Here is a 20328-nt window from a genome sequence, read left to right as displayed (position 1 = left end):
TGAGGAGTAAACTCTTGTCTCTTACATACCATCATAAAAATATACAAGGACCAGCACATAAGTCACCAATATTGGATGATATTGAATAAACGCCTCCACCCATTTGACATTCACATGGACACAGTGTCATCATTCACTCTTACTGTTAAACACAATGGCTGAATCGTATTTATGACACTGTTTAGACATATTACGGGTTAATGTGGTCGCTTTGACTGTGAATAGCTCAATAATCAAGATGAACCAGAATTATGACTCAAATTACAACAGAAGCCTGTAGTTTGGGAGGTGTAACGTTAGGTTGAACGTTTAGGACTGACAGTCTCGGTCACCGTTCACTTTCATCGCATCTTTTTTAACGTATATTAGAAAAGTAAACGGTGACAGAGTGTATAGTTTAGTCCAAAATATCGTTTGTGTTCACAAACGACTGTTATTCGCTGAGGTGATGTCAAAATGCTCATTTTTGGGTGCGCCATCTCTTTAAATCTTCACTTCAGTGAGTTTTAGTCAGGCTCTTACCTTCACAAAAAGCTCGATGACGGGTTCGTTATCCCCCTTCACACCGTTCTGAGGTACCGAGAGAGACATTCCGAACTTTTGCCTTCACACGGACGCGTTCGCAACAACAAACCTCGATTTCTTCACCTTGGCACCAAAAGTTTTCCTTTCACGCCTCCCTCTTTCTCGAACCGAGTTTCTCGAGCACAAATATCACTCTGCGGTATTTCCAAGCGCAACCGAAATGCAGAGAGTCCGTTAAATTAAAAGAAAACAAGCCTTTTTCTTTCCACGAGGTCCCGCTGCCTAGAAACACATCACTGAAAAACCCCGACAGAGAGAGTCCGCTATGTCTCCTCCTCTACTGCGCTCTCAGGATGGCGACGAGAAGAGGGGGGAAAATCAACTGGAGTATTTAAGGCGGTGATGTCATGCGCAGAGGGAACGGAACGCGCGCGAGTGGGCCGAACACGTCCAGCGCGCGCCTGCGTGCACTACAACTAGCTGAATTGTTTTATACCACTGCTGTTTTATATAGAAAAGTTATTTGACTAGTCACTTGCGTTATAAGGACAGTTCGTGTCATGTTGTACGGCTACTGAAAAAGCGTGAAACAGCAGTTTCAGTAAGCGAGTTTACACATAAATATATTTACGTTACCGCAAATATTTATCCATAAATATATTTAACCTAATAATTATGGTAAAAGTATAGAATAGTATACCATATTTGGCGGAATTTTGACTTTTTGTAATGTTTTTTTGATTAATCTCAGTAAACCGAATCATGTGTTCACTGGTTCACTTGTAAATTTATGCATTTTATGGGTAAGGCTTCCGGTTTCGTCCGCGTTCAAAACAGCTGGTTTTGTTGCTTGATATTGCAAATTGGTGTGTCTTACCATATTATTTTTATGTATTATCTTAATTATGAGCACACTGGGTTGTTGTGCAAACCTGACAAGCCTACTGTGGTTTGATTATGGGTGGCACTTCCGGTTTGGGGAACTTTCATTCAAAAAGACTTAATCACTTCAAATCATATGGTTGCACTACAAATAAAGTTTACCTGTATGTATGAATGAGCTGTTGATTTTCCTTCATGTTTTTTTTTTTTTTTTTTTTTTTTGACATTATGAGAATAACACAACCCTTGGTATTTTAACGTGATAGGTGACCCTGGACCACAAAACCAGTCATAAGTAGCACAGGTATATTTGTAGTAATAGCCAACAATACATTGTATGGGTCAAAATGATCAATTTTTCTTTAGGATATTAAGTAAAGATCATGGTCCATTAAGATATTCTGTAAATTCCCTACTGTAAATATATCAAAACTTAATTTTTGGTTAGTAATATGCATTGCAAAGACCTTCATTTGGACAACTTTAAAAGTGATTTTCTCAATACTTTTTGGCACTCTCAGATTCCAGATTTTCAAATAGTTGTATTTCAGCCAAATATTGTCCTACCCTAACAAACCATACATCAACGGAAACTTATGTATTCAGCTTTTAGATGATGTATAAATCTTAAAAAAATTGACCCTTATGACTTGTTTGGTGGTCCAAGGTCACAAGAAAATCCAGTTGTTGTTTTTTTTTTTTTTTTACTTGCTTTCTTTTCCACGATTATTTTCTTCTCTCCCGTTGCATTTCCCTGTAATAGAATGTAAAGTGACAATATTCTCCCGATTTAATTTACAATTTATCCCATTAATAATTCCCTGGAATGCACAACAAATCTCTTTCACAGGTAAATATTATTTACCTGTCAAAATGACAGAAATCACTTTGAAATGGTATCACGCAATGCTTAAATTAATGTACATTTTTGCACCTTTATTTTTAAGTGTATGGAAAAAATTGCGTTTTTGTGGTTATTCAGTCTGTTAAAAGTACCTTGTTTATGCTTTTACACTTTTAAATGTCATTTTAATGTGTGATAGTTAAAGGATGAGTAGAATAATGTCTGCTCATTGTACCCAGTTAAAAAAAAACAACAACGTATATTTCATTCATAGAGCAAGCCTTTCACTGATTGTTTACAGCTTAATGGAAGTTATACCCATAAATCTTGCAAAGCGTCATGCGGCATAGGAATAAGGTGGATAGCAGCTAATGAACCAGAAGTCTCACCCATAAGCTTTCTTCCCCTTAAAGAATAAGGTGGATAAGTTGCCATTATACCAGTAGGTGGCGACAATTGATGTTATCATTGAGTAATTGAGTTATACACTTAAAGGGATAGTTCACTCAAAAATTTTAATTCCAAACTTGTAAGTCCTTTGTTCATCTTCAGAACACTAATTAAGATATTTCAGATGAAATCCGAAAGCTGACCCTGCATAGAATTGGAACGCAACTGAAATATTCCTAGACCTAGAAACGAAGTAAGGACATCAGTACAACGGTCCTTGTGATGTCAGTGGTTAAACCACAATTTTACGAAACTATGAGAATACTTTTGTGCGCAAAAAAACAAAACAAAAATAACAACTTTATTCAACAATGCTTCTCCTCCAAATCACATATTCCGCCATTATTGAGAGTACCACGACACGACACGTTATTTTTTTCTCATAATTTCATAAAATTACAGGACTATTTTAACGACGTCCTTACTACATTTCTGCGCCTAGGAACATTTCAGTTGCGTTGCTGTCTATGCAGGGTCAGAAAGCTTTCGTATTTCAAAAACATTGTAATTTTAGTGCTGTCAAATTATTAATTGCAATTAATCGCATCCAAAAAAAAGTTTTTGTTTTCATAATTTATGTGTGTACACCGTGTATATTATGTACATATAAATACACTCACATACAGTATATATTTTGAAAATATTTAAATTTCCATGTATATAATTATATTTACGTAACTGATATTATACATATTTTTAATATATAAACAATTTTCTTAAATATATACATGCATGTGTGTGTATTTACATATACACATAATAAATATACACAGTACACACATATATTATGTAAACAAAAACTTATTTTGAATGCGATTATTTACGATTAATTATCTGACAGCACTACTTAATGTGTGTTCCAAAGATGAACAAATGTTATACGGGTTTGGAACAACATGAGGGTGAGTAATTAATGACAGAATTTTTGTTTTCGGGTGAATATCTCTTCAACCAAACTAATTTTAAAAGTATTTCTGTATTACTAAAAATCTAATAAAGCATATCTTCTTCCCAATGTCTACTGTGCAATGGCATTGCCTTTTATAAATAATTGCCAAAATCAACTTACATTAAAACTGTACACATAGAACAAAAGAAACAACAAAATGCAACAGTTTGTAGCATGCTAGATGTGGAGTAAATCTACAAACTATTACTAGCCTTGGATTAAACCTAATCTGTGATATCTGATACAACCCAAATATGTGGAGATTAAAATAGAAGGATACAAATGGTAAATAATTGTAATTATCAACAAAGTTACACCTATCAAACATTTGGCTTCGCAGTTCCATTTAGAAACCCCAGAATTAAAAAGAGCAAGTATTCCTGTTAAGGTCTGTTATTAATAATAATCTTCAAGTACACTGCACAGAGAAACAGCTCTCCATTGCTTAGCCTGACCTCTAGGGATAGAACTAAACACAGACCTCTTGTTTATCTCTTAAACACCGATGTATTCCCACAGCTGCCTATGGCCAGTTACGAAGCAGGTGGCACTATAAATATAGCAACCACCAGGGTATAAACATTGTTGCCTTGGGCTGTTTTTGCAGATCAGTCTTTGTTAACTGCACTACACCATAAGAACTCACTGAGCTTTCATCTGTAGCTACTGAAGATTTGTCACTAAGTGTTGCTAAGGTGACGACACAAGATAACACATGTACAGCAGTTGATTATGTGTCATCACCAGACCTGGGACACCACAGGCTTTCCACAGAACCTTCTAGACCACAATGGACTAGTAAACATATGTAAAACAGCCTGTATGCATCCCAAATGTGATGTTATGCTGTTTGCATCCAACCATACTGGTTGGATTTGTTATTTTCTGTTTAAAGAAAAAGGTAAAGAATTTGCAATTTAAAGAAAAGGATTTGAGACAAAAATATTTTTTTCATTTTAATGTGACTTTGTTCAAAGCCAGAAATTACTGCAGGGTTCGACAATTTCAAACACAACTTAGGTTACAAAAAATATAAAGCAAAAAAATAAAGGATGAAAACAGACTTCACTGATTTGTTCTCATGTGCACAGCAGAGCTCGAGCGCTGCCACAATGCTCAGCTCTCTGGTGTTTTGGTTTTATGGATCATGCACACAAGAGGACAAACACGCTGGGGTCTGCCGTCCATGCAAACAAAACTCTTGTAAAAAGTCCTGCTGAAGTGAAGAGGGAATCCATAGGCTAACTTGTACATTATTAACTCAGAACTGCAAATAAGCTTTTATTCTTCTCATCATGACCGTAAAAGCAACACAGGAATTTATGAGGGGGGACTAAAAAAGGTTTGTTTTTGGATAAGCAGTTGTCGACAGTATTTCAGGGTGGAAAAGAGGGCAGAATCTGATGAAAAAAATTCAGCTGCTCAATCATTTCCACATCATAAAACTCCTCAGCAATAAACATGCCAAAAAAAGAAATCCAAACAAACAAAAGTCTAGGGTGAATTAACAATTTGTACATTCTAAAGCTGAACCAACATCAAACATTTAAAATGCAAAGAGTGGAAGAGAAAGAGGGAAATGTGGGGTGTGGTGGATATTTCCTCAGGACTGAGATGATGGAGACATCTGGGCCTTCCTCATTGAGCGGAGGGCTTTCTCACGTAGTTGCTTCTCCAGATCATCCAAACTGTCTTCTACTTCACTCTCTGATTCCTTCAGGAAAGGTAGCATTAATTATGTCTGACTCAAGCATAACATTTCACAGTATAGACGGCTTGTAAGAGAAGTTATCTTAAAAGACATAGTTCCAAAACCCACGGTTTAGCAAAGAAAAAGAATTTAAGTTTTATTCAGCAAGGATTGCATTAAAGGATTAGTTCACTCCTGAATTAAAATGTTATCCAAGACATTCATGTCTGTCTTTCTTCAGTCAAAAAGATATTCAAGTTTGAGGAAAACATTCCAGGATTTTTCTCCATATAGTGGATTTCAATGGAGATCAGTAGGTTTAAGGTCTAAATTGAATATTATATTAAAATTATTTACTTTTTAACCACAAATGCTTGCCTTGCACTAGCTCTGCGATGTGTCTACGACCTCACGCATTGCACGATCACGTTAGTCAGATCTTCGTCTGTGTACTCTGGCTCAAAAAGGTAGGGTAGGGTGAAAAACGCCATCTCATTTTCTCCTCAAACCTCAAAATCGTCTGTTTTACCTTTTTTTGTAAAGGGCGTTTAACTTTTGCTTTGTAAACACTTCTGCCTACGTCACTTGTGACCTTTCCAACATGATTATGTATAACTTGACGCAGAGTTAGTGGAAGACGAGCATTTGTGATTAAAAAGCCTATCAATTTTTATTCAGTTTAGAAAATGAATGATCATTATGCTGGAAAAGACCCTTATTCCTCGGCTGGGATCGTGTAGAGCCCTTTGAAGCTACACTGAAACTGCATTTTGGACTTTTAACCCATTGATAGCTATTGAAGTCCACCATTTGGAGAAAAATCCTGGAATGTTTCTTCAAAACTTGAATTTCTTTTTGATTGAAAGAAAGAAAGACATGAACATCCTTCATGACATGGGGTGAGTAAATGATTAGGACATTTTCATTATAGAGTGAACTAACTAACTATGAAAGGTAGTGTATTAAAAAAAAAATACAGTAAATAGGGAGATACTTTTAATATTACTGGAGAAGCCAAACTATTTTATGTTGTCTGTTCATACAGCTTTAAAACTGTAACTTCACCTTTTTCTGGTCAGAGTCTGGCTCTGCTTCCTGTCCGTGTCCTCCTGCCGGCCCTCCACTCTTTTCTTCTCCACTCTTCTCCTTTTTCTGTTTCTTATGCTTCTTGTGTTTCTTCTCTTTCTTGTGTTTCTTTTCTTTCTTCTTTTTCTTCTTCTTACTGCCTTCTGCATCTGAGTTCTACAGAACCAATAAAAAGAAAACATTCTGACTTCAAACAAATTCATAATATATCAAAAGCAGCAGCATCATATTTTAACACTGTTTTTAATATTTTATTGGCAGTAGGTTTCCTAAATACAGCTGTTTCAAAATTAAAGCTGCAAGAAGCGTTGAAAGGCTCACTGCCACCCGGTGACTTTAGGAAAGCAGTGAACGGTCAGCAATGTGCATTTAAAGTGGTAAATATAGGAGGAATATGTCAAAGTTGTTTATATGTGCCAACTTCCTGCTGCCAGCTGTTGGCACTATGACTGAATACTGGCATGTAGATTTCTTCAAGCCAGGACATTGATCAAACATATGAAGTCTGGTGCAGATTGAACATGGTGTGTTTGAGTTAGTTAAAACATGACATTCTGTCACCAACACGTGGCGCTATGGTTACATTGTACAGCTGAGTTACAACTTTATCCATGGCAAAATACTGCGCCACAGACACATCTTTTAACGAAACTCAAGATTTCCGCAATTTAACAATCGCAAAGGCCTTTAGATTAGACTGATTAAATATAATGTTGATCTCATTAAATCTCACTTTCTGGCGCTATCACTATAATTGAATGTGGGTATGAGCATGTGTTAAGGACAGAACTCCTATCAAACGTGAATTTTGGGGCAGAATGGACATTGTATGCCTGAATTATAACAACTTCCTGTTTCATGGCAAAACACTGAAGTTTGTCAGGCCGCCAAGGACACGCCCTTCAATGAAAACTCAAGATCTTTGCAATTTAACGTCACAAAGGGCTTTAGATTAGACTGACCAAATTTGGTATTGATTGTTTAAATCTCTAGGAGGAGTTAGTTTAAATACAACGCCTGAAAAGCAAAAACGGCACAAAACTTGCAGAGAAATTTTGCCACACCCACTTCTGAAACCCATATCAGATGTGAATTTTCACCACTTTTAGCACGTGTGCAATGTTTCATGAGTTTCGAGCATGTTTAGGCCCTCAAAAATGCAATTCATTTTGAAGAAACTGAGCAATTCCAATAGGGTCCGCGTACCATCAGTTTTAGGGCCCTAAAAATGAACAACTGAACCAAATACAAATGTAGTTTTAGAAGCTCTCTGGACTTGAGAGACTTGAACAGATTTGCCGTACCTTGTTAGGTGATGGGCTCGGGGAGACACTGCTGTTCTTTTTGGCAGGTGGAGGTGGAGAGCGGCTAGCAGAGCGAGAAGGTGATACTGAAGCAGGCCGCTTGTGAGCCGTTGGAGCAGGAGGAGGAGAAGCAGATGGTGAACGTGAAACCTGACTCCTTACTGGCTGGGGGCTCTGAGAACCTCTACAAATTGATAGGAATACATCGTCATTAAGAGATCACCACATCAGTGTTACACCAACAGAAGTGCGCAACTGGAAAACATACCTCTGAGATTTGCGTGGCTCCGGTGTGCGGGAAACCCTGCGAATGGGTCTGGTGCTATGAGACGGGGACGCTTGACGTCTTTGTCTTTGTGGAGACGAACCAGAGGGGCCGTATCGAGCTGGAGGACTGGAAGACACTCTAGTGCTGTGGGCAGGGGGAGTAGAGCGAGCGTCTCTGCCCCGCTGGGCTGCAGGGGGATTTGGAGAGCTTCTACGGTGGCGGGGTGGGGGTGAAGCAGAAGAAGGTGGAGTACGTCTTTTTCCTGGACTACTGCCTCGACTCCGTTTCGGGGATCGAGAGGAGCGACGTTTAGCCACAGGAGAGGGTGACCCTCTCCGTTTGACCATGGGTGAGGGAGATCCTCTGCGCTTAGTAACGGGCGAGGGAGATGCTCTCCGTTTGGACACAGGTGAAGGAGGTGAAGGAGACCCTCTACGCCTAGCTATGGGTGAGAGAGATGCTCTGCGCTTTGCGACAGGTGAAGGTGACGCTCTGCGTTTAGACGCAGGTGAAGGAGACCCTCTACGCTTAGACACAGGTGATGGAGATCCTCTCCGTTTGGACACGGGTGATGGAGACCCTCTGCGTTTGGACACTGGTGAAAGAGATGCTCTGCGTTTTGAAACAGGTGAAGGAGACCCTCTTCGTTTTGACACAGGCGAAGGAGACCCTCTCCTTTTGGACACGGGTGATGGAGACCCTCTACGCTTGGACATAGGGGATGGAGACCTTCTGCGTTTGGGAGGAGACCCTGATGAGCGTCTCTTTTGAGATGGGAGAGGGGAGGGACTGTATCGGCGCTGGATAGGGGGAGTAAAGCGCCGGTGAGGTGGAGATGGAGATCTGAGACAGGAAGGACAGAAAAAAGGGATAAAGAATGAGTGAGTTAAAGAGTCTTCAAAGTCCAAAACCACAAAAACTTTTCATAAACTCGGCCGGACTATACCTGCGTCTTGGGGGAGGAGAGGGCGACCTGCGGCGGCGAACAGGAGAAGGCGAACGATGTCTGCGGCCAGCAGGTGATGGAGAACGTCTCTTTCTAGAAGAAGAGAGAGGAGTCTAAGCTCGGTGTTTCATAGTAATAAAGTTGAGTGTTTCAGTTGAGTGTGAACAACAGAGACGAGTACGGATTCTGATTTACAAGGTCAAATTGGATTCAGTTTAATGGGATAGTTCACCCAAAAATGAAAATTGTCAACAATTACTCAACCTCATGTCGTTCCAAACCTGTAACAGTGCATTCACATGGGGCGTCAGCGTCAACGCCTCTCATTTACTTTGAATGGTGTGGCATCAAGCACTGCCGTGTCCATTACGCCGCGTCACTGGCGTCGCTCACAGCAGAAGCTGAAAACTTTAACTTTTCTTGTGAGGGGAAAGAGAGTGGGGGGTGGGATCGGGAAAGGTCTCGGGACACCCGAGGTGCAACTGCACCGTATGTCAGCACACTGCTCACAAGGCTATTGGCCGAAAACTTTTCAACTTTAAGCGGCAACTCAGGCGTCAGCCAATCAGATCACCTTATGCAAATACACTAGTACAGACACTAGCCAATCGTGTTCATGCAACACCAGAAAGGTAATGTGCATGAGAGTGAGTAATTAATGACAGAATATTCATTTTTGGGTGAACAAACCCTTTAATTCAGTTCAGTCACAGCCTCAGATTAAAGTTCACAATTTTTTAAATTCAATATTTACTCAAATCATGTCAATCCAAATCATAAGACTTTCCTTTATTCTCCAAACACAAAACCCAAGCAAACCAATAAGGGTTGGTCTCACATATGACACAAGCTTGTTTGAGCTTCCTCAAAAAAACACTCATGGACTCAAATCATGGATTACTTGTACAATCTCTTTATGAACTTGTCAAATGTTGGAACGACATTAGGGTGAGTAAAGACAGAACTGACATCTCTTTAAACAGACTGGTTCCCTAGAGTCACTTGTTTGTCAATCAGACTACTGGTTGCACTACATAATAGTAATTCACTAAAAATAACTTTAAAAAGAGTCTTTTGAAAGAGTCATTTGTTTATAAAACTACACTGCTTGTGCTGTATATTTATAGCAAGCATTCCAACTCAGTAGAAAGATGCAGTTTCTAGCCAATATTTATGTAACACAGTGTTTTTACTCATCACTTTCAATCTGGATTAAAATTAAGTAATTAAAGGATAAGGTCACTTCTAGAATCACCCCATGTCATCCAAGATGTTCATGTCTTTTTTCAGTCAAAAAGAAATTAAGGTTGTTGAGGAAAATATTCCAGGATATTTCTGCATACAGTGGACTTCAATGGTGGCCAACAGGTTGAAGGTCCAAATTGCAGTTTCAATGCAGCTTTAAAGTGCTTTTCATGATCCCAGCTAAGAAATAGAGGTCTTATCTAGCAAAGCAATCAAAACAATATCTGACCAAAAAAAAAAAAAAAAAACATTGACATAGGTGAAAGTACTGACCCAGTATTTACAAAGCGAACATGCAAAGAAAGTCAAACAGCTTTTATGAAAGAAAGAAAAATAAATAAATAAATAATTTAATTAATTAATTAATTAATTAAAAAAAAAAAAAAAAAAAAACCTTTTTAAACCAAAGAAAAAAAAAATTTCTGGAATGTTTTCCTCAAAAACCTCTCTTTATGACTGAAGAAAGACTTGGATGACATCGGGGCGAGTAATTTATCAGGAAAATCTTATCCTGGAAGTGAAGTTTTCTTTAATCTAAAAAATAAATTTTTCTCCAGTTTTATCCTGAAGTGAACAAAGCATTTGAGTAGTGACCTCAGGAGGGTAACCCAAGTCAAATCCAAATGTAAAGTACATGCAAACATTGTTGACTTTCACCTTGGGGATGCATCTCTGTGCCGTCTCCGTGGCGATGCAGGTGAATGGCTCCGACGCCTTCTGATTTCTCCATTCCTCGCACCTGCCCCCCTATTCTGCCTCCTTGAACCTTCATCTTCAGAAGAAGAGGACGAACCAGAGTCTATAAGCAAACCAAAAACAATCCAACATGGTAATCAGATCCAAATCAAACATCTGCTAGCATAAATTTTCCACAACAAGCACGATTCATTATTGCAAGCACAGGTGTGAGGAAAAGAGAAAGAGAGAAGGGAAGTGAGGACAAATGAGTGTGATGGAAAAAAAATGGTGGTAACCTGAAGAGGACTGCTGATTCTGTCTGCGATACTGACGTCGCTGCTGGACAGAATCTGCTGTTGACCCTTTGCCCACCTTCTCCTCCTCTGAAAAGCAAAGCAGTGGAGTCCTTCAGTGCCCAAGAAACAGCCATGTGCCCACAATCAAACACCCATGATGTGCAAAAACATACAGCGACGCACGCCACACACACAAACCCATCACATGCACCCTCCCCTCATTTTGTAATGAACAAAGGACTCATGAGACATAAGCTGCAGAATCCGTTCATCAGGTTATTTCTACACAATCCTTGTGCAACACCTATTAACGTATTACAAAAAGCTAGACAGACAGGGACCCGTCTACAAGTCTTGCATACGTAAACCTTTTTGACATGCACACAAACGCATGTCGAAAAGTCAAATCTTACCGGACTCTGATGCATCGGACCGTCTGGGTTTAGGAGAAGGAGAGCGAGAGTCATTTCTTCCACCAGGCCTGTGCTTCACAGCTGAAATGTTCAGATGCGTTACAATCAGAATCATTTCACTGCTTAACATTCTATAAGCAATATTGCACTGAGGAGGAACAATTTCTGATTTACATAAATAATCAATCTGAAGGAAATTTATTTTTAAATCATATTTAAGTCATTTCAAAGTTCTAAAATGCAACCTGAAGGGCTGGTGTCTGGTCCTGAAGGACTACGACCTCGTCTTCTAGAAGGGCTAGAGGGATCAGAGCGACGTGGTAGTTTTCTGGGTGGGGTAACTGACCCACGTTTCCCTGCTCTCTTATGGGGTGACCGAGAGGAGGAACTACCAGAGGAGGACCGGGAGCGAGAGCGCCGCCTGGTGGACAAACAAGTTCAAGTAAACAACAGTTGACCTAACTTCTAGCAGTTTATGTAAAGTGTATCTATTGGTAAAACTGAGTCAAAAGATAAGTACAAAGACATGAGAGCATTAAAAAACTCAATGTCACTTTCAGTGTGGCTTTACACCCTTCAAAAATTTAAATGTTTTTGGAACACTCAAAGCTGCATTTATTTGTTAAAAAACAGTTAAAAGCAGCAATATTTTGAAATATTACAATTTAAAATTACTTTTTTTAAATGTTATTAATTCCTGTGATGGAAAATCTGATTTTTAGCATCCAGTCTTCAATGTCACATGCTGTGCAACAGCTGTGCTGCTTAATATTTTTGCGAAACCGTGACAATTTGTCAGGACTCTTTGTTTAATATAAAGTCCAGAAGAACAGCACTTCTCTCAAATATTAATTTTGTAACACTATAGTAAGTCTGAAAGGATAAGTTCACGTAAAATGAACATTCTATCATTAATTACTCACCCTCATGTCATTTCAAAACCCAAAAGACCTTCATTCATCTTCAGAACACAAATTAAGATATTTAGTTAAATCTGAAAGCTTTCTGACCCTGCATAGATGGCAATGTCGTTGAAACATTCCCAGGCCCAAGGTTGTAAGGACATCACTAGTTGCATTGCTGTCTAACCAGGGTCAGAAAGATTTTATCAAAAATATCTTAATTTGTGCTCCGAAGATGAACGAATGTCTTTTGGGTTTGGAATGACATGAGGGTGAGTAATTAATAACAGAATTTTCATTTTTGGGTGAACTATCCCTTTAGTTGTCAATGTAATACATCCTAGCTGAATTAAAGTATTTATTTCTATTCAAGTAAGAAAAAAAAAAAATAATAAAATACTGACCTGCGGACAGGTGACCGGCTACGTCTATGCCTAGAAGGTGGTCGCCGTCTAGGAGGGCTCCTACGTCTTGGAGAGATTCGCCTCCTGGGGCTAGTTCTGCGACGAGGAGAGAATGACCTAGAGGCAGAGACATTAGCTTAACTCCTAGTTCAATCACATTAGCAAGTAAACAAAAAGATCTGGGATAAGAAAATCACATGGCTTCACCAGAGACAAGAATTACCTAGAGCGGGATCGAGGTCGTCTGCGAGAGCGAGGTGAACGGGAACGAGAGCGGTGACGTGGGCGATCTCTACGTCCATCCTTCTCTCTGTCCCGGTCTCTGGGTTTGGGCCTGTCTTCCGATTTGGACGTTTTATCTGGAGATGACTCTTTTACAGCCTCAGACACAGAGTCCGGCTTCATGTCACCCACAAGATCACTGAGGGGGATAAATTAAAGCATAAATATGAATAATGAATAATGAATAATGAATAAATGTCAGTCAAAATATCCATCTCTGCAGAAAGGAAATTTTCTGCCCTATTTTCAGTCAAATAAAGTCCCTCCTTATAGCTCAAGATGAAACTTACATAAATAAACATTTAATATACAGTCCATTTGTTGTCAAAGGACCAATGCAGTCAAACCAAAAATTATATATATACACATATATATATATTTTTTTTATTTTTTTTTTAACTAGTGGGAGGATACTACAGTTAATTTATGTAAGTGAGGATAGCAAAATAAAGTGAACTTTGAAATATTATACCCCAAAATTTTCATACAGTGGACTACCAGTAAAACTGATAAAAATTTGGGACCAAAATCTGATTTGACACTTTGACCTGATCATGTTTTGTTACTTACATTTCCAACAAAGTTATCTGACATTACTAAGATGAATTTGTTCTGACAGTTTAACTCTTGAGTTCTTGTCATATTTTCTAACCATTTTCTAAACTATAGCACATAAACTGTGATAATGTGAGCAATTTTGGAGGCGTCTAAACAAAATTTGGTTTGGCTGTAATTCATTTGTGATTATCAAGATGAATTTGTTCTGACCGTTTAAATGAGTTCTTGTCAATTTTAATACCATTTTCAAAACTATAGCGAATAAACTGTGATAACGTGAGAAATGTTAAAGGTGTCTGAATAGATTTTAGTATATTGTATATTAGGATGCCATAGTGTAATGTCAGGTTTCCACAGTAACCTAGTAGAAGAAGCCTCCTGAACGAGCGGCTCTGGTTTGGAGCTCTCTGACTGGTCCGGTTCTTGCTTTGGTTCTTCTTTATGATTGGGCGGACTGGAAGGAGGAGAAGCAGCCGGGCTCGGTTTTCTGCGAGGTGATCGAGAGGGACTGGACTTACGGTCACGCTTCATAGGGGAGCGGGACTTCCTCCTGGGAACAAAAGTAAATCCAAAAAAAAGCTGTTAAGCACAGGGCCAATTTACAATATACATTATTTACAACAAATGGGCTAATCCATTTGAAATCACCATGAAAATGAAAATTGACAGCTATATTGTTATTTTCCAATTCTTTTTTTTTAGTGGAATATTGCAGTATTTATCCACCTTTTTCCTGAGTAACTGATTAAGCACACCCATGATGAATTCTAACTTCCATTTGGGTGCTTCTGTGTTCCAGTCTCCATAGAAATCCATGTTAAAATGGGGTAAAAAAGACTGACCGATTTGAAATTTTCAATATAACTAAATATAAAATGTGCGCAACCTTAAAGTTACATTGTCGGCTCTGTAAAATGTTAATTTGACCAGAAACGCCAGAACTCCAGTCGGGCGAGACTTTTCAGAAAAAGGTGGACGGATGATTTATTTTTTAAATTCACATATCCTGATAACTTTTAATAAAACTTACAACAGGTTGCAGCATTTAGCAAATGTTTTCATTGTTTTCAATTCCAGATGGACAAAATCAAGTCCCAACCTAGTTTTTTTTTTTTTTTTTTTTTTTTTTTTCCCCCATGTACAAGAAGCCATTTCACTTGGTTTCATGCTGACCGACAGCAAGAAGAAATCCAAAACCAACCTTTTAGGGCTTTTTGACTGAGCTCTTTCTTTGCTCTCCTTCTCTCTTTTATCTTCATCTATTTTTTTCAGAGAGGCAAGCTTCTCCTGTTCGATCTGAATATGAAAGAGAAGAAAAACTGTTAAAAACTCAAACTTGTATTTGGCAAACATGTTTTACACATACAATCCAACAAACACAACCACAACTTCTCAGCTCTTCATCACCTGTCTCTGTTTGATTTCCTCTTTCTTCTGCTCCAGGAAGGCAGACGGGATACCAGCGATGTTCTCCTGGGCACTTAGCAACAGCGGCCAGAGGTCCTTCATGAACTCTCGAGCGTTCTTCCCATTCAGAAACCCGGTCAAATTGATCTGCATCATCTTCCCATCCGGATTCTGCAACACACACAGCAGAGAGGAAGAAAGAGGGGAGGAAACCAAGCAGTTAATACTGACACAGAACAAGAGTGCAGAGCTCAGAAATTCTACCTACACCTTTCCTTCCTGAACATATGTACAACAGCTGCTTTTCAACAAGAGCCCAATACCTGTGGGCCTCAAAAATGTCTCTAAAACCAACAGCCACAGCTGAATGTTATTTTTAACTAATAAGCCAACTGTATAAAAGAAACACTTCTATAATGAATAATCTGCCTTTAAGCATGCATTATATGTTTACGTGTTATCATCTGAACTGAGATGTACCCTCCCAGTTCACATCCCCTCGTCAAGGAGCAATAAGACCCTCCCCCACCACTAGGGCTGTGCAATATCAAACTCCTAAGAGATAGAAACATTACAGTCCACAAACAGAGTGCATCAAAACCCCACAAAGCAAGAACAGTCCAGTTGTCTTCAGTGTGAGTGGCGCAGGCTCTGTGGGCTGGGGGGGGGCGGAGAAAGGCGCTCCATTGGCTGGCCTCCGCCTCACTACTGCATCACACTCAATCACCTTGAGTTTAATGCTATATCATTTATCTAAATTGCAAGAGACGAACAAGCAATAATGAGTACACAAGGCATGAAAAACGCTTTATTTACAACAAATGAAGAGGAAAATAAACCTATGAGATCCATAGGGGTGCAGAGTCATTCTCCTGAAGATGTACGTCACACCAGAGTTTAGTTATAAGAACAGGGTTGGACCTGAATTTTGCAATATAGTAGATCTACAAGAGCAGGACTGAGCACCCGGTGTACTAAAATGAGTTAAACGAATGTTTCTGGTTCAATACAGGTTAAGCTCCAATGACAGCATTTGTGGAAGAACAGAAGTATTTTCAAAGGTTTTTTTAATGCCAAGGACCCAACATTATGATTCCCTTGCAATCCTCAGCATTATATTTGCATCCATATAGACCCATTTAATCTATGTGAGAAAAAAAGTGCGATTAGAAAAGCACTTTTTCTAACTTCATACCATTACTTTAACAAAATCTCTTAATATTAAAAAAAAAAAAAAAACCTCTAGTATAGAATTTACTTAAACTTTTATATTTATTTATATTATAAGTGTTTTGATTGCATTTTTTTCTTTTTTGCTTTTATAATGTTTACATGGTGTATTTTGATGTTTTGCTTATGTAAAGCACTTTGAGAAGTAAAATTTAAAGGCGCTAGAGAAAATAAATTATTATTATTATGTTACAGAGACCAAGCAAATTACTAAATTAAAATTTACTTTAAGTGTCTTTTTTTTCTAACCAGTATTTAAAGAAAACAAATTAAACAGAAGAGGAACATTTTCAATTCACATTTTTATAAACCCCAGAACAGTGGTCCTTAACCTTTTTGACTCACTGTCCAAAGGTTTACCTTTATTGGCTGAAATATTTCCTCTGATATCTAATTAAATTTGATAATTTTTTTTAATTCTGTAATATCTTAAAACATTATTGGGGAGACAGATTGAAATTTTTAACCTTGTGGCTGCTGCAAGCTAAAAGATGACTTAATTATTCTCTGAGGAAACTGATATTATTCCACAAATGCTGTTGATCAAACTTATCCTGTACTGGTCCTGAAGCAGTATTCCCTTAAGTTATTGTATAGCTATTACAAAAACTGAAAGCACCTCTTTATATTTGAAAATAAGGAAAAACCTTTATGTATCATTAATGGGAGCAAATACCTCTCTGGAATCCCAGCGAAAACTTCCTGAAAATCAAATCTTTAGAGTCTAAAACAGTGACTAATAAACAGAGCTAAGCTAAACTAAACTAATGAAAACGCAAAAAGTCACGTCTCTCTCGCTTTTTGTTTCATTACAGTTAATGTAGTGACTGAGACTGAAGACAATAACTTGCACTGACTAGTAAATTCCATTTAAATAAAAAGGGAATCTTACAACAAATGTCGTACTGTGCTATCATCTCACATGCAATGTTTTTTTTTTTCCATTTTGTTCTTTAACGGTTGTGTCATTCAAAAATTGTAATCAGGCCTTTGTGTTTAAGATGTAGTGTTAAACTGACTCTGAAACAGAAAGGCACAAATGATAAAGCTGAAATGACTCTACCACTGGCACAATGTCAAGCCCTGCTTATAACTCACCTCAAAAAATAAAGCTCATCATCAAGGGAGAGTTGGATTCAGAGAGACTTTGGGCTCAGGTGAGATCTAATTAGGAGTTGGTGCTATACTTCAGATGCAAGGAATAAGATCCATATTGGTTCAGGCCTTTTAAATCATAAATCACATCAACATTAGAACATTGCTGTTCAGAAGGAACGGTGTCACAAATCATATCTTCAGAGAGAGAGAATATCATTTTTTTACCCGCTTTTCTGTCTTTTTAAAAGCAGACAGACACTTTAAGACTGTGATGTTAGATGTTTTCTGCTGTTACATCTACACATGGCAAATGTTTCAAGTAACTGTCAGCAGTTATTCACTGATCTTCAAACCTTCTCTCATCCTCCCAAAGAACAAAACACATCTAATATATAACTGCAGCATGTGTGAAAAGACAACGGGAAGAGCAGAGCGGGCGTCTACCTTTTCCTCCAGCTGGTTGAAGACGAATTCGATGACGACATCATCCTCAAAGCCAAGGATCTCCGTCACACGCTGGGTTATCCAGGGCTTCACCACTTCCAGGTTCACCTTGGTCATATCCACCTAATAACGATTTAGAAAAACAATCTTAAAACAATTATGAACAACACAGGACTTTCCATATACACTGTGTGCATAATTATTAGGCATGTTGATAATCTGGTCATATTTTTTTTTTTTACCAAGCACATTTTACCAATTCCAAACCACAACAATCTTAATAACTACTATTAATTTTGTATTTAATCATTTGTAAGTGATATATAACTGTCCGTGAAGGCTGGAAGTGAAAAACTCCTTATAATCAGGTGTGCATAATTATTAGGCATGTTTTCTTTTACAGATAAAATGAGCCAAAAAAGATATTTAACCCAGACTGAAAAGTCCAAATTATTAAATGCCCATGAGAACCTCTGAGAACCTGACAAATTGTACTTCTGAAGACTCCAGGTAGGTTGCAGTTCTGGAAAATGGTGGCGCTGGAGACTAAACGGTTCCTGATGGTGTCACACCTAATTCTTCACCTTAATTCCTAATTCTTTTGCAGTTAACATGCATCTTTTCTTCTCCACCTGTTTTTTCTGACCATGCAGACTCAAGCATTTCGCTGTCCAATGGTCAAGCCTTAACTTTGCAAATTCTTGTAATGCATTAGTATTGCATTCTTCTCATGGGCATTTAATAATTTGGACTTTTCAGTCTGGGTTAAATATCTTTTTTGGCTCATTTTATCTGTAAAAGAAAATATGCCTAATAATTATGCACACCTGAATATAAGGAGTTTTTCCACTTCCAGCCTTCACGGACAGTTATATATCACTTACAAATTATTAAATACAAAATTAATAGTAGTTATTAAGATTGCTGTGGTTTGGAATTGGTAAAATGTGCTTGGTAAAAAAATATGACCAGATTATCAACATGCCTAATAATTACTGCTTATAACTTATAATAATTATGCTGGTAACCTTAAAATAGTTAACCCACAAATTAAAATTCTATCATTAATTAGTCACCCTCATGTCATTACAAAGCTGTAAGACCTTTGTTCATCTTCAGAACACAAATTAAGATATTTTTGATGATTTTTAAGCTTAATGACTCTCCATTGACAGCAATGTAAGGGAAATGTAATAAGGAAATAAGGAAATGAGGAAATGTAATACGGAAGAATTGTTAAAGTTGTTATTTTTGTTTTCTTCTGCACAAAAAGTATTTCTGTAGCTTCATAAAATTACGGTTGAACCACTGATGTCACATGGACTATTTTACCAATACGCTTACTATGTTTTTGGGTCTGGGGACATTTCAGTTGCACTGCTGTCTATGAAGGATCAGAAAGCTTTCATCAAAAATATCTTAATTTGTGTTCTGAAGATGAATGAAGGTCTTACAGGTTTGAGAGAGAACATAAGAGAGAGTAATTAATGACAGCATTTTCTTTTTTTAATGAACCATCTCTTTAATTTGGTTAACAAAAGTGATTCAGTGCCACATGCTCCTTCAAAAATTATTAATAATTCTAATTGCAAAATCTAGGGAACCTCAATATGTAGTACATTTATTGTTCCAAGGTGGTATGAGCACATTTGCACCCAAAAAACAAACATATTTCCATATTTTCTACCTTCTTCTCCAGACATTCTGCAAACTTTAGTTGCTTCAACAGCTTCTTGTGTTTGTTGCTGAAGCGGTTATCTTGCTCCGCACTGGTGCCCTGAAATAACAAGAATTCATGATTAAAACAACATATACTGGAAATTCATATTAAGGGTGAACTTACAATTTGCAGTATGAGACTGAACATAAACTGAATTATTTCACCATCTGAGTAGGACATGGGTTTAATATAGACGTACACATACGATTACACAGCTTGCGATTGTATAAGAACATGGATTTGGTAAGTCTGGGTTTCGGTTTCATTCTGTATTTTAATTTAGCTACGCTAACCAAAGTCCAGCTGAGTGTAAAATATAACAATTAAATTTGTCCGTACGAATAATAGCGACAATATTAAATTCAACGCGCTGGGTTCCTTAAATCTGTTGTTCCTGTTTAATCTGTTGAGTATTTTCTGCTTCTCTCACGCAGCCGCCATTACAGCCACACTCCAATGAACACACCAAATACAGCCTTAAAATAACCAAATAATCAACCAGTTGACAAATAACACATGCTAAACAGCGTATTCGACCTTTATAATGCGATAAATGTAAAAGAAAATAAGACTTACGCGGAAAAACCCCGCGTCCATTTCTATCGTGTGTCAATATGGCACGATGTCCCACAATCCACTGCGTCGCGGCAGCTTTTACCTCACTTCCGGTGCCTGTTCGAACGTATTTAATACTACCTTGAACGTTT

At 38.0% G+C, this 20328-nt stretch overlaps 2 protein-coding genes across 5 annotated transcripts in view; both read right to left on the bottom strand.

The window, feature by feature from the left end:
- Positions 1-904, bottom strand: part of clic4 (chloride intracellular channel 4) — a 29858-nt gene extending 28954 nt beyond the window's left edge. Inside the window, exon 1 of the mRNA XM_051133460.1 lies at positions 523-904. Within this exon, the coding sequence (XP_050989417.1) occupies positions 523-591 (69 nt within the window). The 5' untranslated portion in view covers positions 592-904. The remainder of the gene's footprint in view (positions 1-522) is intronic.
- Positions 905-4593: 3689 nt separating this feature from the next.
- On the bottom strand, positions 4594-20290 carry srrm1 (serine/arginine repetitive matrix 1). Of its 4 annotated transcripts, none has more exons than XM_051133109.1 (17): positions 20198-20290; positions 19589-19678; positions 17902-18024; positions 15130-15300; positions 14924-15018; positions 14084-14272; positions 13106-13303; positions 12883-12999; positions 11822-11997; positions 11577-11657; positions 11164-11250; positions 10847-10988; positions 8945-9037; positions 7999-8841; positions 7731-7914; positions 6406-6582; positions 4594-5364 (listed from the first exon to the last, which is right to left on the bottom strand). In XM_051133109.1, exons 1-17 carry the CDS (start codon positions 20216-20218, stop codon positions 5254-5256), a joined length of 2898 nt encoding a protein of 965 aa, XP_050989066.1. In that variant the 5' UTR covers positions 20219-20290; the 3' UTR covers positions 4594-5253. The 4 variants fall into 4 exon arrangements, with proteins under 4 accessions (XP_050989066.1, XP_050989068.1, XP_050989067.1 ...); XM_051133111.1 differs by having other exon boundaries at positions 4594-5357; positions 20198-20260; XM_051133110.1 differs by lacking the exon at positions 11164-11250 and having other exon boundaries at positions 20198-20260.
- Positions 20291-20328: the final 38 nt, after the last annotated feature.

The sequence above is a fragment of the Labeo rohita genome, chromosome 17, assembly GCF_022985175.1.
Source record: "Labeo rohita strain BAU-BD-2019 chromosome 17, IGBB_LRoh.1.0, whole genome shotgun sequence".
NCBI lineage: Eukaryota > Metazoa > Chordata > Actinopteri > Cypriniformes > Cyprinidae > Labeo > Labeo rohita.
This window is presented reverse-complemented; position numbering and strand designations above follow the sequence as displayed.